The sequence below is a fragment of the Talpa occidentalis genome, unplaced genomic scaffold (genome assembly GCF_014898055.3).
Source record: "Talpa occidentalis isolate TD23 unplaced genomic scaffold, MPIMG_talOcc4v2.1 talOcc4.8, whole genome shotgun sequence".
In the NCBI taxonomy this organism is placed as follows: Eukaryota; Metazoa; Chordata; class Mammalia; order Eulipotyphla; family Talpidae; genus Talpa; species Talpa occidentalis.
Genome location: NW_023605194.1, coordinates 47484444 through 47508139, shown reverse-complemented (window position 1 = coordinate 47508139; position 23696 = coordinate 47484444). Strand labels below are relative to the sequence as shown.

The following is a 23696-nucleotide window of genomic DNA, read 5'->3' as shown; positions in this document are numbered from 1 at the left end:
TAAACTTTGCTAAACTTATCTGATGTTTAGCTCTTTAGAACTAGTTCCTAATTAAGGTTGTTAAATTGGTAATGTTTCTTAATATATGAGCCAACCCCCCCCAAAAAAAATTATTCAACCTCATCTCTTCTACCATTTCACAAGAGTGTACACACCACCTAAATTGAATATGACCTATTCATAGTATAAAGGACAAATCTCTAGGATGATTTAAACAAGAAATTTTAAATATTTTATGAGCATGAATCTATCTTCACCCTAGTGTCAAGAGATTTTTTTTAAAGATTTATTTGTTTATTATTTATACAAGAATCGGGGTGCAGACCAGATGCGGGAGGGTGAGAGAATTCACCAGAGACAGAGCGGGGAACAGAACAGGTAGACTGACGAAATACACTGCTGAGGGGAGCAGCAGGCACGACAGGAAAGGTCTGCTGCACCATGTGGGACCCTTGCCAGCTGACCGGGATGGAACCAATACTGTAGAAACAGTGAACCGTTTCACAGTGCTACGCTCAACTGACTGAGCCACCAGGGGAGGCCCTCAAGAGATTATTAATAAGAAAAATTCAACCTGAAGACCTCACAGAGCACAAGGGTTTCCTATCATTATGATTTATGAAAATAGTTTGTTGCTCTCATTTCACGAATAGCCTCTGTTTGCAAATCATATGTACTCAAAAGCACTGGTAAGCGTCTTGGAGATATGTTAATATTAGCATTAAAATAAGAAAACCATTTTGTTGAGTTATTCAAAAACTAATCAGGTACTAGCTGATTTTAGAAAGTATTAACTTGGTTGCTACAATCCTGGCTCCATATTTCTAAAGAAATCGAAGACATGTGCAAGAACAAAGTGTTTGTTGTAAATAAACTACAAAACAAAGTAAAGAGCATTTCTCTGGAAATAAGATACAAGTCTGTTTAAATAATTTAAACAAAAACCTAAGGCTGCCAAAGATAGAGCTAAAGTAATTTTGAAAACTATTACAGACTATCACATTGGCCTAATTACATCTCCTAATAGCTCTGGTCCTAATAAACAATCAAAAGGAGCTACAACCTTTGGGTAATTTATATAATGCATGTATTTATAAAAGACCTCTTTTCCCCAATGGATATATTTACTTTTTAGAGATAAATTCCATCACATAACGGAAAGATGCAAGCACCAAGCATAAAGTAGAATGCTCTATTACAAAACAAGCCACATGGGTTGGGATCCTTCCACAATTATGAGTATTTGTTAGTTATGTAGATTCAAACACCAGGAACACTGCAACTGCTACTGGGGACTGAGACTTACCAGTTCTTGTGAGGAAGTTAACATTTCTCATCACACCTTCAGTGTAAGCACCAGGTTCATAGCTGTCCATTTCACCTGTGACAATGTGAGCGACTCTTGCTGCCCTTCCTCGGATAGCGCCTGCAGCACGGTCTAAATTATCAGCATCCTGGTCTCGCAATGCAATGATACATTTGTTGACATCTTCTAGGATATGGCTTTCTGTAATTAAACAGATCAAATTAGTTTTGTGGCTTTTTTGTCACACAAATCTACCATATTAAGTGTTACCTTCTTTTTTTTTTAATTCTTTTAAAAAAAATTGTTTATTTATTTATATAAGCTCTGGGTACAGTCAGAAGCACGGGAGGGTGAGAGAATTCACCAGTGCCAGGGCGAGGAGCAGAGCAGGCAGAAGGACCGAAGGACCGAAGGACACTGCTGAGGGGAGCAGCAGGCAGCAGGAGAGGTCTGCTTGTCATGCGGGACCCTCCTGCGGTGGCCGGGGAGCAGCCAGGGATCGAACCGGCGCTGCAGAGGCCGCGGGCAGCTTTGCAACCCAGCGCTCAACCGCTGCGCCACCCGGGAGGCCCTTAAGTGTTAACTTCTAACCTCTGATGGGATGTAATACACCGTGGTATAGAGGACACCGACAATTAAGAAGCAAAAATTCGGGCCTCCCTGGTGGCGCAAGGGGTTAAGCACCACACTGTGAAGCAGTCTGCAGCCTCTGCAGCACAAGTTTGATCCCTGGCAGGCCAGGGAGCAACCCACATGGCGCAGCAGAACTCTCCTGACTTGCCCGCTGTTCCCCTCAGCAGTGAACTTCGGTGAATCTGCCTGATTTGTTCCCCAGTGTCTCTGGTGAATCCTCTCACTCCCCCACATTTCTGGCCTTTACCTCAGCTCTTGTATGCATAAATAAATAAATCTTAAAAAAAGAAGGAAAAATGAAAACATGTATCAGCTTATGTCTTTAATAGCAAAATTTTGTGACACGTAGAATTCAATATTTTTACCAGCAATTTTTATAGATCTATTATTATTTTATAGATCTCATTTTATTTTATAATCTCATTTTTATAGATCTCAAACCAATATATTAGATTTTAAATTTGAGTGACATATAGGTGGAAATTAAGGAAGGCTTCTAGATTAGAACAAAAATAAATATATATGTAATGTTCAATTAATGTTCATTGACTTACAATGAGATTCAAAAATTATAGAAATCTTATAAATTTGTGGATAGTGAAAAATGTAAAATAAATAATTTTTATATTGTAAAGAAGCAACCTCACTAGGTCTGTGAACACACACACACAAACACATACACACACACACACACATACACATACACACACATACACAGGCTTTAAAAGCACTGAAGCAAATGGGTTCCAGAGAAAGTTGCTAACTAAGTTCAGAGAGTATATCCTTTTCTTCTTCCTCTTTGAGCAATTAGAGTATGAAGACATCAGGATGTTAGGGTAACACAACAGAGTTTAGTTAGTATTTCCAGATCAAATTAATAAGAAGACCAGAAGAAGTATGTGCAATATTAAAAGCCTTGGCAATAATACTTATAAGAAATTAAAGAATATTAAAATAATGTGCTTGACTTCAAGCTTTATCATGTCAATTCCCACCCAAATATTTATAGACAATCTTAAAAATGTATATTAACTATGTGTATTAAAAATACACATAGGTAAGTTTTCAGTAATCCCAGAACACATTGTCATACTGTTAGCTATTGTTGTGTTGAGTATCTGCAGGTAAGCTACCAAGAGTAGGTGTCTATAAAGCAACATTTTTGCTGTGTTATAAATTTCACCTATCATGTGGAACATAAAATCTGAGCTACCAAATAAAAGAATACGGTGCCTAGTGACCTTCTTAGACCTTTGTCTATCATACCTTTGCAGGACCCATAGGATATATTTTATTATTTCCTATCTCTAACATGTTCTTCCATAACTCTGTTCCCATGAGCAGATTAGAATCTAACCTAGAGTGCCAAGCCTTTTTGTTTGCTTGCTCAGCTGCTACTGTTCTTTCAAGACACTGGTCAAATGCTTCTCCCTCAGCAAACCTATCCTCACTTAGAACAACAGAAACAAGAAAAAAATTGTTCAGGATCCCCATAAAATAATTTATGTTTCCATTGTATCTTCTTTTCATGTTTTAATGATATAGTAATGAAACTCTCTCTCTAATACACTGTGAAATATAAATACAGGGATTTTATCTTATTTCTTGAGGTATCATGGCTAGTATAATGAATGGTACCTGTTAACAAGAATGTTTCTTGAATGAATAAAATAAGCCCTCTTATAAGACACAAATGGAAACAGAAAAGTATTTCATCTAAATTCTAAATCATGGTTTATGTACATAGACTAACACATTTCTATGCCCTTAAATTTAGTGAATTTAACTCATATCAGAAACACATTATTTTCATGAGGAAAAGATTAAACATTGAAAATCATTATAAACTTACTAGAGTTTTAACCTAATTTGTCACATTCACTTATGAATGTGTCATTAAGGCCTATAATAAATCCAGACATGGTCCCATTTCAACAGAAAGCACACGTGTATCATCACCATCATATTTCCCCTGCAACTGAATACAAGTTTAAATGTGAAGGCATCATAATCATCAGTTTTTTTACAAGTCCTCAGATGTGCACTATAATGACAAATTAAGAAGCTTTTATTTTCCAAGTAAGTTAGTATTTTTTTAAACAAACACTATATGTATGTATATAATGGATGTTTAATCTGTACTCACTAAAGGCATTTAGTATTACAGAATTGTTTTCATAAGTCTTACAAAAATGAAAAGACATAAAAGGAAAATATATTCATTTCTTGAAGATTATCTAATAAACTGTATTCTTTGTACTTAAAGGTGAAATCATAGCTGTCACATATGTGTGTTTTTTTTTTTCCCTAGTGAATGCTGCACAGGAAAAAATATATATAAAGCATACTAACAATGGATTAAAAACATTCACCTCTTCAATAGAACAATAATATGCAGCTCCAGAAATTCCTTTTATTATTTAAAACAGAGGATAACAATAGCAAGGACTTTCTGGTTCTCTCTTGCATAGAAGTTTCTCTCTTAGAGAGTTTGTGTGGTTCACTGAGATTGAGCAACATAGTGTTTGTTCAAAAAGTACAGAGTTAAGGTCAGATATGGAAATGTAAGTGACATGAACTTACACACTAAAGAAAATAACTGAAAAAAATGAAAGGAAGCAAAGAACCAGACACTATGTGAAGCTACTATGTTGAGAATTTCAGAGTTGATTCACTCAATGTTCCTTTAGAATTACTAAGATTAAATATAGCACTAAGGCATTAGGAAAGGTTTGCAAGATTCCACTACTGTGACAGTTTTCCATTACCCTGAATGTTTCACAAAATACCAGCAACAATTATTTGCATGCGATTCTAAACATAGAATACAAAAAAAAAAAAAAAAAAAAGTAAAATGTTGGGCACCTCCCACATATGCACAATAACTAAACATTAAACCAATTCCTTAAAAACAATTATTTGTTATTCATGTATCAGGTGAATTTGAATAATTAAAATTATTCATCATAGTTTGAGTTCAAATGTCTAGCTATGTATCCTAAACCTTTAGGAAGAAAGAAAACACCAAATATCTTGCATTAAAACCTCCTACTAATGCATCTTTGCTAAAGCAATAGTCATTAGTATCTCCAATTTATTTTTTCTCAACTGTACCTTAACTGGAATTCAACAATCACATCATTTAAAAAATGAGATTTAAAAGAAAAAAATTTATAAAAGAGCATGTTCAGAATGTATGTGTTTGGGAGGGTAGAATGAAGATTTGTCTTAATAGCTTCACCATCCATTCCACTTATGATTTGGATGCAGGGGAAGGTACTGCTGTTGTTACTGCAAACCCTGAAGTACATTATTTTAAGAACAGAGATTGCTGAACTACTAATAATTTCTGTCAACCATTTTATTGCTATCCTAAGATGCAAGGGTGATTTCTATAAGTTTGAAACCAGAGCCTCCCTCGTGGCTAAGGGGTTAAAGACAGCGTTATCAAGCTATCACCAGCCACTGCATCACGAGTTCGATCCCCAGCAGGCCAGGGAGCTACACACATGGCTCAGCAGACCTCTCCTGTCTCACCCTCAGCAGTGTATTTGAGCACATCTGCCTGTTCTGTTTCCCTCTCTCTGGTAAATCCTCTCACCACCAGCACCTCTGGCTTACACCCAGTTCTTGCATGCATAAGTAAATAAATCTTTTTAAAAAAGAGTTGGAAAACAGTAATCAACAGGACAACAAAGGAACTGATCTTGGACTAAAAGTTACTTCATTTGTTGCAAACTTCTCTGCTAACTCCACATTCAGTCACTACACCAAGGGTAGCACAAGATTTTGAAATGAATTAAAATTGCTTTCTACAATTTTTCCCTAATTGTTAAGTTTTCTACAATTAAAGCTAGATTTTGCCTGAGGGAAAGTAGATAACAATCCTGTGAGAAAAAGTTATTTTATTGATTTTTGACCTACAAGCTCAATTTTATATATCTGCAGCCTGAAGAACAGCCTGAAAATAGCAGCACGTTTTATTTGTAAAAGCCAGACTTTGTTGCAAAGTAAAAGTTGTCTTTTAAATCCCCAAAGTGGATTTTAAATATATCAGTAATAGAGCCTAAAGAAGTGGATTGTTGGGCCTCCCTGGTGGCGCAGCAGTTGAGCGCTGGGCCGCGAGGCTGCCTGCGGCCTCTGCGGCACTGGTTCGATCCCTGGCCGTTGGCGAGGATCCCTCATGGCGCGCAGACCTCTTGTAGGGTAAAGAAAATGTCAGGCTTTTCTGCCCTCCCACCATCAGCATAGATGATGGATCCTTGAGGTCCTGAATGCATGCCTGATGGCGGGCACCTGGAGTAGGGTGTGGGCATAGGTACATGGGATTCATCTGGGCTAAGACTGTGCTTTTAAGGGCGGCGTCACAGGGAAGCCAGCAGAAGCTGAAGAGAAGCCAAGAGAGAAGTAAAGAAGCAGAAGCAGAAGCAGAGAACGCCAGAGAGAGTGTGGATTTACTGGGGGCTGGGAGGACTGCCAGCCTCCGGGCCCCCCAGCACCCCTGCCTGCCGTGTACCTGGTAACCCCAATAAAAGCCTGCAAAACCACTGAGGACTCTGACTCCTCCTTTACCCGGTCTTCATAGGATCAGAAAATCTGCCCTGTGTCCGGTGCCTTACACCTCTCCTGTCTCGCCTACTGCTCTTCTCAGCAGTGTACTTGGTAAGTTTGTCTGTTTTGTTCCCCGCTCTGGCTCTGGTGAATTCTCTCACCCTCCCATGCTTCTGATTGTACCCAGTGCTTGTATAAATAAATAAATAAATAAATAAATAAATAAATAAATAAATAAATAAATTTAAAAAAAAAGAAGTGTATTGTTTGCTATAATCCATTAAGTGAGAAATAATAAACCACCGTTTCCTCTCCTGATACCTACATAGTTAAGGAGAAGGACAGGATTAAAGAGACAGGGATATTTTTCTAAAGAGAACAAGAATTCTAGAGAAAGAGTTATAAGTTAAAATGCCAATTGCATTTCTTAAATTGGCAAGAATAAGGTGAACTACACACTGTATATTAGTTCAGAGAGTTAAACTAATTCTAATTATAAAAAACAAACATTCCATTCTTGCACACCTGCATCTATAGCTGTAAATTTAAAATTCATTACAGTAGCAGTTCCACAAATGTTCAACAAATAAAAGCATACACATAGTAATATTTCTTTCTCCTTTATCAATCATGAAACTAAAAAGCTAATGGAATACACCAGGAGGGAAGATCATAGCTGTTGACACATCTACTAAAAAACGGTCAAAATTTCTGTTTGAGAATTTGATCATGATTTGACTACAAATTACCTGTTTCCCTGCTTGAACAATTCAGCAAGTACTATTTTGAGAATGAAGCTGAAAGAGTGCTATGGGGGTAGGGGTCCATGGTGTCAAAAAGACAGTGCCCAGTAAGGGCCACGTCACTGAGGGTTCTCACCTGCACCCACAATTGCAAGACCACTCAGGCTCAGAGAACAATGGGGTTTATTTAACAAATGGGGAAAACAAATATTTCTCAAAGCCACAAGTGATGGTCTATCTCACCCAAATAGGGTCCACAGTGTTCAAAAGTCATAAATGAAAAGCCATTCATCCAAGATGGCGCTGCCTCATCAACAAGGGCCTGGAGCTCATGGCACACCAGCAAGCAGTGGGCCAGGATCCAACTCACCGCAGCCAGAGGTGCTCACAGTTGGGGCTGCTGAGATGCCAATGCAGCAGCCTGCAGTAACTGTCTGAAAGTCAGGATAGACAGCACCAAATACTGGACCAGAGAGCAAGGAGGCAGCAGCACCAGGAGGTGGTGCCAGATGATGAACAGATCTCAGAGGTGACCCAGACACGTAGCGCTGTTCACTTGTCAACAATGCTGGAAAGCACTGACCATTAGGGCCAACCACTAGGAGGTGGTGAAGATACACCAGCATGAGAGCTCTTTGTGAGTTGTTGGCCCACACCAACAATACACAGCTCTTTAAGACATTAGGCCCTTTCAAGCGGTGCCAGAGGCAGGGCTGAAGGGCAGCAGCTCCTGGCCTCTGAACAGCTCTTTAATTTCTCTGTGAGCCTTTTCTGTGTCTCTTCTTCCCTTGGAGGTTGGGCTGCTGGATGTTTTCTTTTTTTGGAAGCCAGTAACCAAGTCACTGATAGAATCTGAGTCTCCTGAGGCCAGGAACTGAGAGTCAGAGTCCCAAACTGGCTGCTGACCTGCCTTCTCTCCTCTTTCAGGGCCCCCCACCTGGAGGTCTGATTGGACCATTTTCAATTTCATAGCTGATTGGACCATTTACCAATCAGCTCATAACTCACACCTGATAGATTCTTTCTACAATCCAGGCACCAAATTCATGGCCTCTCTACAACCTATAGCTGGAGAGAACTGAAACATAAAAGCTGGCCTAATGGGGCCCCATGCTCCCTCCTGCAGCCTTGAATCAGTGGCTGCATGCCCTGGGGTGGTATGATAGTATAACCACTGCTGGCCTCTGCCTGCAGCCTGAGCCCCAGTGGAGTCACTGGTAGTAGGGAGTAAAATGCCTGGCACTTGCACTGCCCACAAGTAACTTCTGGGGTAAATGCCAGGGCCTGGAGGAAGGTGTCTCTGGTTTCATTCATATATATATATATATATATATATATATATATATATATATATTTTATTTATTTCTTGGCTTTGGACTTGCATTAGGGACTTGGGGTATTGGAGTTTTTAATTATACATATATTTAATTTATGTCTTTTGTACAACCTTAAAAATTTCCCATCTCCTCTCCTAGACCTAAGTATTACTATGTGTTAGAAAATGTACGTGATCTAGTAGATAAGGGAAATTCCTGCCTGAAAAGGGCCTATAAGCCAGTAATTAGAAAGTATTATTTGTGCTCATTGCCTTTTACTTCCCAAAATACCAGTCAAAATTATTGTCATTTTATAATGTGGGTCAGTCTTTCCAAAAGTTTGATAGGCTTTATTCAATATGCCCAGAGTAGCGCCCTTCCAATAACTGTTGCCTTAATGTGAACTAATGATCACTGTAGGGTAAGGAAAAATGTCAGGCTTTTCTGCCCTCCCGCCATCAGGATAGATGATGGATCCTTGAGGTCTGAATGCATGCCTGATGGTGGGCACCTGGAGTAGGGTGTGGGCATAGGTACATGGGATTCACCTGGGCTGAGACTGGGCTTTTAAGGGCGGTGTCACGAGGATGCCAGCAGAAGCCGAAAGAGAAGCCGAGAAAGAGGGAACGGAAGCCGAGAGAGAGAGAAGGCCGGAGAGCCCAGATGGAGTGAAGACTTGCTGGGGGCTGGGAGGCCTGCCAGCCTCCTGGCCCCCCAGCACCCCTGCCTGCCATATGCCTGGTGAGTCCCAATAAAAACCTGCAAAACCCCTGATGGTTCCAGAACTCCTACTTTACCCGGTCTGCATGGGATCAGAAAACCTGCTCAGTGGCCATTCCTGCTCTCTACAATCACTTAACACCCTGTGAACCTTGGGAAGTCTGTTTCCATTACTTAAAGAATGTAAAGTATTTTAAATATAGAACAGTGAAGGCCTAAGAGCTTTTTGTCTTTTGCCCTTCCCCCCCCCCACTCTACCTAGAAGAATGTAGTTTGAGGAGTATCATTCAGGTGTGTAGGTTTTATCAGTTAACTTGTCCTCTCTAGCTGAGAAGGTAATCTTTAGTCTCAGATGTAACCACGCCCTTGTCTGTCTTATGAAGTCTCCCCATCTCTCTCCTGAATGCTTCAGGTCCCTAAATACAGAATAAATGTCCCCTTATTACTACGCAAACTGAGGCCTCCTCCCCAGGCCCCCCAGACTTGCATGCTCTAAAGGGATCTGGCCATCCATGCACACAAAGACAAAGCATACTTATTGCGAAAGAACATTAATAAGTTTAGTGTGCAGGGATAGAGAGAAGAAAGGATAATAATTTCCCAATAAAACACCAAAGTTACTCATCCCCTCACAGGTAAATCTCTCAGTGAGTTGCTGAGGCCTCAAAGCTTGCCACAAGTCTAAGGCACCTCTGGCAGGAAAGTATAGGAAGGGGGTGAAAGAGCCAGGTGAGTCTGTGATGCAAGGAGCAAAATCCAAGTACAAATCAAGATAAAGGCTGCCATTGTCAGCCTCCCAATAGGTCTCTCATCCACCTGTATCTTTCAAGTGTCTCTACGTGCCTCTCCTGTGTCTCCTCCGATACCCCAAGTCCCTAGTGCAAGTCCAAAGCCAAGAAGCAAGAGAGCCATTCTTCTTCATTCTCTCTCTTTTTGAGCCTACTTGGCTTCTTCATTCTATCTATAGTTAAGTAGGGCAGGGGATATGGTACCTCCCTCTTTTATGGATACATCCATTACACCTGGTAAACTACATTAGTCTTTATAATTTATGACAATGTAAGTTCTCCAGATGTATGCTGTTTGATATATATATATATATACACATATATATATATTATTTCTTTTTTGCTAACCCACCTGATGCTATTTTAATGATTTGTCCAGCCCAAGAAGAACTCAAAGTGGTGGGAAATTTCCCCCTTCACAGTAACTTTGAAGTTTTATTAACCTTTATCACAAAAGTTCCTTCAGTTTCTTTGTACTATAAAATGTTTATTTTTCATTGGGCTTCAACCAGCTCAGACTTACCTGACCTAATTCTGATAACAATCAAAAGTAAAATAAAGTTTAAGATAACTTTTTAAAAACTAGTTATTATAGAAACTAATAGGAACTCCTATACAAGCCCTTAAAAGATCTCTGCAATACTTATGGAGACACAATTTTATAGATATAAACCCACAAAAAGAAAGCCACTGAAGCCTTCATATTTCTTTCAATATATCTTAAGTTGGTTTTTATTTCCTCTATGAAGTATTTCAGAAACTTATCAAAAGCTTGGAGGCAGATAAGAAGTACACTATTGCTAGTCTTTTCAGTAGCCTGTTTGGCAGTGTAAAAGCACACATATCTACCACCTGAAAATAGATCTTGACAAAAGATCATTTCATTGGAGGGGCTCTGAATGTTGGGTAGAAATTGCTTTAGAAAAAGATATTTACATATAAACTTCTGTAAAGGCATATTCCAAAAGATCTAATATTTTCTCTTTTAAGTGAAGAAGGCAGAACTTAATCTGCATGCTTTTGTGCCTTCACCTGTAACTTCATTAACATCTTCCCAAAGTACTTCTGTCCTACCTACATTATTTAACATGGAGTCCAAAGTCACATGGGCAACTTATCAGTCATCTTGGGTCTCCAATGAATATAGGAGGTATATGTTATTAGTGAATAACTTGTGGGGATCATTTTTTTTCTCTTATCAAGGTATCTTGATAAGTACTTGTCTGACTATTCACAGGCCTAAAAAAATGTAGAGGAGTACAGGATAGTTGCCTTTGCACCCCCATAGCCGTCATTGTAAGTCAGGTCTACAGGAAGATGTCTAATTGTCCAAGTAGTCATGACTTTGTTCCACTCATTTTTCACTATTCAGATATTTTACAACTCAATGGGCGTAAATGTTCATTTCGTTTTTAATATTGTCAAGTAGTAATGCAAATGAATGTTTACCTGCTAGAGTTGGAAATAATTAGAAGCAATAATCCTGAAGGTTACATTTTTTTTTAAACTCCATAGGCCATTAACCAGCTGTGCTCAAAATTATAAAACTATAAATATTGCTCAACAATTATTTTCAAATTTTTTCTTAAGCTTTATTGTTTTGGTTGATCTCAATAATGAATTTTTGACATATGCTCACTTTAAATTTACATAAGTCTTGCTTTCAACTTTGGAAAATTATCTTTTGACAGTGTGATTTGACTTGAATGTATGACCACTAATATATAGAAACTCTTTAAAATAATGTAAAGAGACTAGGAAAAAGTGTCTCTGAATTCCAAAATCAGCAAATGACAGGACCTACCATACATTGCTTCTCCCAGGAGAGGTGATGTTGCTTCCTCACCAGAGGTCCTGAGAGAGAGGTACTCCAGATACCTAGGTAGCATGAATTTATGGAAATGAACATGGATCTTGCCATGAATGTACTTTCCAATTTGCCCTCTTTTAGATCATTTATTTTTGAATGAACACATTTTGTTTTCAGAATAACTGGTTGCTTTTGTTTGAAATCAGCTGAAGTTACAAATTTTTCAAGTATTTTTTTTTTTCTATCTAGGGAAAAAAATATGTAAAGAAACAATTACATGGTCAACAATTACATGGTCAACATGTCAACTACAGACATGTTACAAGTACAAGATCATAAAGAAACGAGGGAAAACCTAGGTGACCTTTACTTTGAAGATAAAAGGGAACACATTTGTATCCCCAAAAATACCTTTTCAGCATAAGGATTATTTTTGTTGGTTGGTTATTTTTAAGAAACAGTGACTTAGGAAAAGTTCTGAACATCAATTAGAAGATACTCTTTTATAAGAAACATTTACATTTTTTGGGCCTCCTCAGTGGCGCAGCAGTTGAGCTCTGGGCTGCGAAACTGCCCGCAGCCTCTGCAGCATCAGATTGATCCCCGGCCACTGGCGAGGGTCCCACATGATGCAGCAGACCTCTCCTGTCTCGCTCGCTGCTCCCCTCAGCAGTGTATTTCATCAGTCTTCCTGTTCTGCTCCCCGCTCTGGCTCTGGTGAATTCTCTCACCCTCCCATGCTTATCACTGTACCCAGTGCTTGTATAAATAAATAAATAATCTTAATAAAAAAAAAAATACATTTTTTAAGAAAAATTTCCATTTGAAAGACTATCTCCTCTGTACCAAAAAGTGGAGGTGATAAATTCTCTAGAATCTCTTATCCTTGGAGAAAGTGGTTATTTAAATCAACATAAAAACCATAGCTGTTATTTCTATAATACTGTAATGGTGGAACATGCCATTGTACATATCTTGATACCCATAGGATATATTACAAATAGTGAACCTTAATATGACCTGTTGTGTTTGCTTAATAAATTAATATTGGTTCATCAACTGAATCAACGAAGTGTTTCTTTAAACATTCTAGGGGCCTCCCCGGTGGCGCAGCAGTTGAGCCCTGGGTTGCGAAGCTCCCTGCAGCCTCTGCAGTGCCGGTTTGATCCCCGACTGCTCCCCAGCCACCGGAGGAGGGTCCCACATGGCACGTAGACCTCTCCTGCCGCCTGCTGCTCCCCTCAGCAATGTACTTCAGTCCTTCTGCCTGCTCTGCTCCCCACTCTGGCTCTGGTGAATTCTCTCACCCTCCCGCGCTTCTGACTGTACCCAGTGCTTGTATAAATAAATAAATAAATCTTTAAAAAAAAAATTCTATACTCTGTGTACTGTTCACTTCAGATCTTTAATAGGGCTGTATTTAGCATCTAAAATTGGAATAAAATTAATAACATTTAATCTTTATATTTAATATATACTACTACAGATGTCTACAAATAATGAATTAAATACCTTTAACAATCTTAATTTTTTCCAAGAATTTAACTAAGAAAATGTTTGATTTCTTCCTCAACTCCCTTAGCTTTCACAAGTAATAAATCTGAAGCTCAATTATTTTGTTTAAACACGTAACAAATAATTTTGGAGGTTCCTATGATTTTCTAGTCACTGTGTTAACCAATATATACATATTATTTTACTTCTTATAATAATCCTAAAATATCTTACATTTCATTGTTATAGATGAAGAATTCTAGGCTCTGAACAGATAAAAATCATTCCAAAATACACAGTTACAGTAACTGAGCATAACTAAAAACAAGCTAATCCTAACCTGCTCAGGTCCTATAAATACTAACTTTTCATTTGACTTTACAATATAGTGATTCTATAATTATATCATTCACCTATGCCAAATGTATAATGATGTTAAAAAAAAGAGAAAATGGGCCCAAAATAGAGTCACTCATGCCAATTCCAACTCTCCAAATTAAGATTTAATATCTATTTTAATTGCAGTTTTAATTCCTCCCAGTTATGTGATCCTGAGCTGTCCAGGTCTATAATAGCAGGTAATCTGTATGACAAGACCCATCTGCCTTCATAAGGGAATCAAACTTGCCACAAGCAAAATAATCAAAGAAAAGATATTTTCTTTGCTAAAATATCTTGTCCCACTCTTTTTCGGATGACAAAATCTTTTCATTTGGTAAAACTTCTCCCAGCTACTCTGTTTCCTAGATGAGATGTTGCCCTATTCTTGAATCATTGAATAAAGCCAATTAGATCTCTGAATATATTTGGGTGAATGTCGTTTATTAACAATGGAAAGAGAAAACTGTAGGTTTAAATTTTGCAAAAATGGTTCATAAACATTGTTTATAGTACTATATAGCACGATGCATTATAAGTTTTCACATTAATTTTAACTCGGTGGGAAATAACATCTGTGCATATTTAAAGTGATAATTTCAATTCAGCAAAGCTTGCATGGACTGGTTCTAGAAACGTTAATATTTTGAATCTGGATAGAGCCACCATAGCCAGAGGGAATGTAAATTATTCTGAAGACATCGCTAGAAAACATGGTCATAGAAGGAGAAATTAACAAATGAAGTTTAATACCTAAGCTATTAGCTATTCTGGTGAAGGAGCAAGTCTAAGTTGTTGAATTTTATGTTGTGCTTATTTTGATAAAATAAGCAAACAAGAAAAAGTAAACCAAAATTCAGGCATCCTCATTCAGCTCACACTTTCTTCCATTGACTCCTCTCAGATTGAGCTTTTCGATGTTAATTGTTCCATTACATCCTCTCCCATAGACCAAGAACCTATTAGCATCTAATATCAAAGTACTGGGTAAAAAAAAAAAAAATAGCTTTGAGGATATTACCAGATTGAACATCAGGACAGTCAGCAGGAACAGACAGTACTGAGCAATTTTCCCATATTATGCAATAAAAACACTCAATTCCTGCACACTGGATGCTAATGTTGGATGCCTCTGTTGCTGGATACTCTCACAAAAAACAGTCAGTATTCATTTGGGTGTTATCCCTGTTTATAGTTCAAACTACAGAGCAACTCAGTATCCAATTATGAAATTTGTACTTTTGGGCATAAAGATAAGAAAATTCTGGCACTATTTTAAATGACTTCCTTGAGGTATATGACACATACCGTAGAATGGGAATCACAAGGAATCTAATACATAAAGTGGCAAATGAACAGATGAAATTATGAACAAATGAATTCTTACAGTCTGGCAAATTTTATTTATTTTTTTTCAGAACACTAAGTATATAGTTCAATTATTTCAATTACCCCCTAAAAGGCTAACAATATATTTGTACATTAAAAAAAAAAAAGCTAACAATAAAAAAATGACAAGACTGTTATTGGATATATGCCTTTGGGAGATTTACTTCCCTAGTCAAGATTTTATTTCAAACTCCGTGGCAATGTCCTTTTGTTGAAAATTACATTTCTTTTACGTTTTGCTTTCAGATGGAAAAAAAAAATAGAGTAGTTGTTTTTCCATGAGACTCTCCCAAATTTTATTAATTAGTCCAGGAAGTAATTGTTCCCAAACTATCTCTCTCAAAGTAGTTACTCTTTTAGTAAACTAAGAATACTGCCTACACATTCATAGGTTGATGGACTTATGTGATAAAATTTATACTGCAACTACTGAGAGAAATAACATCAACTAATGAGTTTATTTTCAGACTAACCACTGGTAAACATAAATAATGCCATTTAATAGAATGCTATAAAACACTAACAAGATTTACAAAATAAAGTGCATAAAATACTTATGAAAACTTTAAGTGAAAAATTAGGATATATATGTCTACTAAAATATGATCCCTTTGTTTAAAATCATATATTTGTACACATATGTGCACACATGTGTGTCTGTGTACATATATATATACATGTACAAACATATAAATATATATTTGGTTATCCATAATATACTACAAATTTATACATCTTTCCAGAAAAAGTATGGAAATAAATTTCCAAACTCCTAATAGTGATTTTTAATAGGTAGTGAATTATGGATAATTTTTACTTTTTTCTAAAGCTTTTATTATTCATAGAATAATTCTGCATATATTGTGGTAATACATAATTTTTGCTATTTTAATAATTGTTATTTTAATTTATACTCTATCCTTAATTAACAATGTTATTAAGGAATGAATCTTAATAGTTATGACAATACTAAGCATACCACCATTTATTAATTATATGTTGCTGAAGTAAATATAAGTTTTAATATCCCCAGATAAATCTTAGCACCCTTAATACTTTCAAGGTGATTTTTATTTTTCTCTTTCTGCCTGAAAACTAGCAATAATCATTAACAATTTTTTTCAAAAATTTTATTCAACCAACAAATATTTACAGAATTCCCTCCACTAAACATTTTGCCAGATATAAGAAATGACAAGATAAATAAAACTGTCTTTGTGTTAAAATAATGCATAATCTAATAAGGGAAATAAGCACCTAAACAATTAACTCCAAGGAATAAGATGAATCACATAATATCCATCAGCAAAAAAGGCTAGACCATTTTCTTTTCTAATAATGAAATTTATTTTCTTTATGTTTGCACATCATTGCATCATATTCCAATGATTGTTCCACGGAGATCAGATTCATGACAATGTCTTTGTAAAGTATTTTTTAATGTTAATTGTGTATTGACAAGGTTCTTGAGGATTGTGAGAGTAGGGTGAAATATGTTTCCTATCAAAATGATAAATATATGCTCAGCACACACTGATGTTTGCAATTATAAGAGCCTAAGTATAATAACTGATAATACAACAGAAGGAATTATTGCTAGAGTGATTGTTTTATGTTGCCTAACCAACTTATAAATATCATTGTTCACATCTTTTTTTCCTTTGCACATTTGAATTGTTTTTGGTTATTTCTTTCATGTCTTGTAACATATCATTCATGACCTTTGTGTATGAACATCTGAATTTAACTGAGAATCAATTTAGGAAAAGAGAATTTGAAATGTAAAGCTTTCTATTTAAAGATGAAAAGTTGGGCCTCCCCGGTGGCGCAGCGGTTGAGCGCTGGGTTGTGAAGCTGCCCGCAGCCTCTGCAGCTCCAGTTCGATCCCCGGCTGCTTCCCGGACACTGGAAGAGGGTCCCGCCCGCTGCTCCCCTCAGCAGTGTACTTCAGTCCTTCTGCCTGCTCTGCTCCCCGCTCTGACTCTGGTGAATTCTCTCACCCTCCCACGCTTCTGACTGTACCCAGTGCTTGTATAAATAAATAAATAAATAAATAAATAAATAAATCTTTAAAAAAAATAAAGATGAAAAGTTAGTTATTTCATTTCCTAATTCTGTGCCCAAGAATAAGCTTTAATCTCATAGAAGTATTTCCAAAGCGAAAATTGTCACAAGCAGCCATAATATGACCAAAAATTATAATGACTGCATAGGACTCGTGCAATATAGTGTAACTAGAGGAATTTTTAGCCAAGATTCAAACATGAGGAAAGATAGTACATGGAACAAACACCCATATAATGAGGATCAAGGTAGTGAAACTGGTGAAGTTACTATTATAATGAGGCCAGTAGCAATGAAATCTGGAAGAAAGGTAACATGATAGCCAAAACTTATGATAATAATGAAAAGTGAGCTAAAAAAATGTGTGTGGGGGTTGGGGAGGAGTGAGCTGTTGAGGCTAAGGCGAAATGAAAAGCAAAGAAATTATATTTTTGTTCAAGATCTGGAGTAAAGATGGACTTTTTTTTTTTTTAAATGCAAAGAGTTCAATTGGCCTGCACAGCTTATTCTCCTTTTAGTCCCAAACCTCTACTGTAGACCAGCTAATCAAACCATCTTGAACAAATTCAGTGTTATTATCTCAGCAACCTTGCCTGGAAGGCCATTCCTCGCATTTAAGCATCTCTGCATGAAAAACAGATTCACAACATCTGGTCTGATTTTCTTTCCTTTAATTTTCATTTTGTTGCCTTTACCATTTTATTTCTGCTTCTAATCATGTTTACTGAGCTGCACATCATTTTTTACTTGTATATGTGATCTTTATCATTGTCTAATTTTTAAGATTAGTGGTCTACCTTGTTGCTCAAGGTTCCTATAAAATAATTTGAGATACTATAATTACCCTACTCTTCTCAGACAATTTTGGAAAGTTGGCATAGCTTTATTTTCTTATACTACTATCCACACCAACAAAACACCTGAGTAAAAACTAGCTGTGAATATTTTCTCAATGTTATATAATCATGGACTCTTATTTTCCTTTTCGGCATCCAGTTGTTTCTTAAATCTTCTCCCCATAGTGAGTCCTCAATACTTTATAAAAGAAACTGATTAGTTAGAAAAATATCATCTTAATACAGAAAAAAATCACAGATGATGTAAAATAGTATAGCCTAAATTATAAACACAAAGCTTGAGTTTGACAGTTAAAAGTAAATAAATCCAAATGTATGGCACCACACATTTGATCATAACTTTGGAGTGTGGTTCATAACTGGGACAGTGAGGTCATCACACAAAAGTATACAATGACATTAAAATTTAAGTAAGAGGGCCTCTCTGGTGGCACAATGGGTTAAGTCTCAGCACTATCAAGCCAACCTCTACAGCAGGGGTTCGATCCCTGCCTAGGGAGATAACTCACATGATGAAGCAGACCTCTCTTATCTCACCAGATGCTCCCCTCAGCAGTGTATTTCAGTAGATCTGCCTGTTCTGCGCCCCACTCCATCTCTGGTGAATCCTCTCACTTCTCTGCACCTCTGGCCTACACCTTAGTTCAATGCATAGATAAAAATATAATCTTTAAAAATATTAAATAAGAACTGGACTATTTTTCTAATACTTAATGTTTACATAAAACCTTAGACATGACATTATTAAAATGTTATCTATTATCAAGGATTACAAGCTAAAATGCATAATTTCTTTGCTCACTATTCTGCCTTAATACATACGTATGCTATTATCTGAAGAAAACTGTTTTATGAACCCTAATATTATCAAACTTTCAATGAATTCAGTTATTTGTGTTGAATTTACTCTAACCATATATTAACTGTTTTTCTCCACAATGGACATACCTTTAATCCTTCAAGTGTTAATTATGATGTAATCATACTCATACTTGCTTGGCACCAGGTGCCAAGAAAGGAGACATTTTCCCTGATACTAATAATGCCACTTCTAGGGCCTCTCTGGTAGCACATGCAGTTGAGCACTGTGAAGCTGTCCGCAGCCTCTGCAGTGCCGGTTCGTTCCCCACCAGCCACGGAGCAACCCACATGGTGTGGCAGACCTCTCCTGTCTCGCCGGCTGCTCCCCTCAGCAGTGCATTTCAGTCATTCTGCCTGTTCTGTTCCCCACTCTGTCTCTGGTGGGTCCTCTCACCCCCCACACTTCTGGCCTGTACCCCAGTTCTCGTATGCAAAAATAAATAAATCTTAAAAAAAATATGCCACTTCTACTCCTTAACCAACCATCCTGTCATGGAAATAAGAATTTCGGAGAACTTCTTGGAGTATTATATCAGAAACATGGGACAGCCACAATTCTGAGAAGTCCACAAGTTATGTCAAACTGCAGAATAGCAACAGGACACAGAGGCATTAAAGCAAAGGCAATTTTTGTGCCCTTACTATCAGAATCCTGGATTACAGTTTTTGTTCTTGTACTTATTACATCTATAAACTTGGAAAAAGTAATATTCCTAACTCTTACTTTTTTCATTAATGAAATAGAATATAAAATCAGACTCTGAATAAGGATTCAATAAGATATATACATAAAAAGTACATAACTTGGCCTCTAGTAAGTATGCAAATACTGTTTGTATTTTGACATAACTCTTGCAAGTTGGTCCCACTCCTAAATCATCACCTTTCTTTTTTATCTAGTGGTAAATAGAATAGCTCAACCTATACATTTACTTACTTATTTTTTATCATTAGCATCCACTCATCTCTTTAATTAAAATTTGAAATAAAATTTGTATATATTTAAGGCATATAGCATAACAAAGACAGACACATGCATAGTGAAATGATTGCTCTAGACAAACTAATTAACATCATAACCTCCTAGTTCCATTATTATGAGTGCGTGACAGTACCAGAAATTTACTCTTTTCAGGGTTCATTACAGTATCATTAAGTATTGTCATTTGTCCATACATTAGATCTCTAGATTTATTCATACTATATAACTGCAACTTTGTACACTTTGATAAACATCTCCCCATTTTACCCCCTTTCAACTTGCCCCATGTAACCATTGTTTCTCTTGGCTAAATAGTATTCTGTTATTGGTATACCTCACAACTCCTTTATTCATTCATACATCAATCAAACAGCCCTAAGGGTATTTCCATATCTTGTCTATTATGAAAAGAGCTACAATTAACATGGCAGTATAGATCTCTTGGAGATCCTGTATTTACTTATTTTGGCTGTATATTTAGAAATGGGATTACTAGAACACATACATTTTTATTGTTTTTGAAATTGTCATATTTTCCATAATGGCTTTATCAATTTACACTCTGACCAAAAGTGTATAAGGGCTGTCTTTTCCACACATCCTCTCCAACAATTTTATATTTTTCATGATAGCCATTGTAACATGTGTGAGATGGTATCTCATTGTGGTTTTGCATTGTGATTTGCATTTTCTGTATTAGTGATGGCAAGCAACTTTTTAAGTATCTGTTGGTCTTCAGTATATCTTCTTTGGGGAAATATTTATTCAGATTATATGCGCATTTTCAATTTTTTTGTGTGCTATTGTGTTTAGTTTCTAACATAGATATTAAGGCCTCTCTGGTGGCGCAGGCGGTTGAGTGCCTTACTGTGAAGCTGTTTGCAGCCTCTGCAGCGTGGGTTCGATCCCCGCCCTCCGGCGAGAATCCCACATGGCGAATCAGACCTCTCCTGTCTCGCCTGGTGCTCCCCTCAGCAGTGTCTTTGGTCTGTCTGCCTGTTCTGTTCCCCGCTCTGTCTTTGGTGAATCCTCTCACCCTCCCACGCATCTGGCCTGTACCCCAGTTCTTGTATAAATAAATAAATCTTTTAAAAAATAATATAGATATTAATTCCCTATCAGATGTATGGCTTGCTAATATTTTCTACTACTCTGTAGGTTATCTCTGTGCTCTGTTGATTATTTCCTTTACTGTACAGAAGATTTTAGTTTGATGAAATCCCATTTGTCTACTGTTTTGCTTTGACAGCCTAAACTTCTTGGGTCATATATCATTGTCCAGACCAATATAAAAAAGGCTTTTCCTGATTCAAAAAACATTTTCCTGTCTTCATCCACCCGTTTATTTATTCATATTATTAGCTTCCTCAATGAAGTACATTTAAAAAGCCAATTAAAAGACTTCTAAACATAACAGTAAATGATTTCACATCATAAATGAATGTGAAGTACCTCGGATAAAATTCAAGTTATAAACAGAATGTCTGATTTAATGCAATACTATAATGGTACTAATAACTCAGGAAACATAAGAAGGTAACCACCAACCCAATAATATATAGTATTAAACACACATTAATGAAGTTAATCATTTAAATTTTTGAGTATAAAAAGAGAGATCTAATTTTGATTAGATATACAGAATTTATTAATGCTTCACATATTTGTATATCTTTTTACATGTTCATCTTTCTTAACAATGAGTTTCTTGATGGAAAACACTACCTTTCCTCATATATTGAATCTTAAATACCAAGAACTTAACACAAATATGTTAAAGCACTCAATCAAAGCTGTTAGAATGAACAAGTACTGTACATTAACATGAATTCTATCGATTTTATTCATTTTAGTCTATCGATTATTTAACTAGTAATATTCAATTTACTCATATGTTTATATATTAACAGGTAACAATTAACATAAACCTGAAGTACAGGTCTTGTATAATGCTTCATTTATATACTTAGCACATTATTTGTTGGATTTCTATTATGTGCTGGGAACTTATGCATTATTTGTTGGCTTTCTATTATGTGCTGGGGACTTTGCTAATTTTATTTATTTTTTTAAAGATTTATTTATTTATTTATACAAGCATTGGGTATAGTCAGAAGAGCGGGAGAATGAGAGAATTCACCAGCGCCAGAGCGGGGAACAGAGCAGGTAGACTGATGAAATACACTGCTGAGGGGAGCAGTGGGCGGCAGGAGAGGTCTGCGCGCCATGTGGGACCCTCGCCGGCAGCCGGGGATTGAACTGGCGCTGCAGAGTCTGTGGGCAGCTTGGCAGCCCAGCGCTCAACCTCTGTGCCACCAAGGGAGGCCCTTTGCTAATTTTAAAGTAAACTAATAATATATGTTTTTAAAGTCTTAGCTGTCTTGAGAATAAATTACATAGAAGAAGTTATAAATTAAATGATACTAAATAATATAATAAATATAAAAATAGCATATTGCTAAATGATATCTTAGAGAATAAGGTATGAATACATTTACAAAGAATGATTAGAGAAGGCACTTTATAACCATGAAAAATAGCTGGAGGCAAAAACATTTCAAAAGGTGTTAGAGACAGGAAGTAGGTGTGATGCCATAACACCTAGGGAAATTTGGTGGGATTTTTGTAAAGATATCCTGCCCTTTTTCTTATTATATAAAAGACAAAGAATAGGGAAGCAACTGTCTAAGGGACCTGTTTCAATGGCATGAGCAAAACAGGTTTAACATTGTGATAACAGACAAGTAATGAGGCTTTTTATACAAATTTCAGTGAGTTCATAAAGATGAAAAATGTTTTTGAAGTTAAATAACCATGGCTTTACTCCTTGTTACTTAGTTCTAGCTTAGACCTAACTAAACTTTTCAAGAATATTCAACATGAAAACATAAGGTTGTAGTGTTAAATTAGATAATGTATATTAAATGATTTGTCTGAAGTCTGGCACATATCAGATACTCAATAAATTATTGTGTTGTCATTTAAATAAAAAAGAAATTAATTAAAATATTTACTAGGATAAGCTCTAAATTATTTTTTAGTAAACAACTTGATAGTTTTTCAAAATTCAAGTGTTTGCTACTTTTTTAAAAATCTCCTTAAGGAATCGGTTATTTCTCCATCTGAGGAGAGTCACTTGACTAGTTAAAGTAACTCTCATTATTGTTCTTTGTGTCCAACATTCTCTTCCTGTAGGAGTTATGCAGGAATTTCTATACATTCTCATTCTAAATAAAAAAAAAAAAGATTGTGGAACATTTTCTCTGACATCACCACTTTCAATAAATAGCAGCAATACCCACACATTCTATTCCTTTACTGCTCTCCACATTTGAGCATTCTAAGGCACTGGATACATATGTACTGGGTTCCTGTCTTGTGCTTCACTGCCTTTGCTTATCTCTTAAAACAGACTTTAACGAAAACTTATTTCTTTCTAGCATGGCCTAACACTACTCTTTTACTCAGATTATAGGTGACTGGATATGTTATACTTGTTCCTCCCAGCTATACTAACCACCATGGCTGTGTGGTCACATAGAGTAAATGTAATAGCATCTTTTCAAGCCAACACATCTGCTTATGTAGATACTTTAACTCTAGATTTACTGCACAGTAGAATAAGACATCTCTACAACACTGATTTTGAGAGGCCAAAGCAAATTTCTCTGCAAGTACAAGCATCAGTATCATCCTTTGTTCAGCAGAACAAGAAAAGGACAATGAGTCTAGAAAAGACCTAGATGACATCAGACGAGGTTCTTTGCTTTGCTTCCAAAAGAACATTTAAGTTACCCACACGGG

The 23696-nt window shown here is 36.6% G+C and overlaps 1 protein-coding gene across 2 annotated transcripts in view; it reads right to left on the bottom strand.

The window, feature by feature from the left end:
• Positions 1-23696, bottom strand: part of CTNNA3 (catenin alpha 3) — a 1457807-nt gene that overhangs the window by 381830 nt on the left and 1052281 nt on the right. For both annotated transcript variants that reach the window (XM_054690496.1, XM_054690495.1), the window contains exon 12: positions 1307-1507. In XM_054690496.1, the coding sequence (XP_054546471.1) occupies positions 1307-1507 (201 nt within the window). The remainder of the gene's footprint in view (positions 1-1306; positions 1508-23696) is intronic.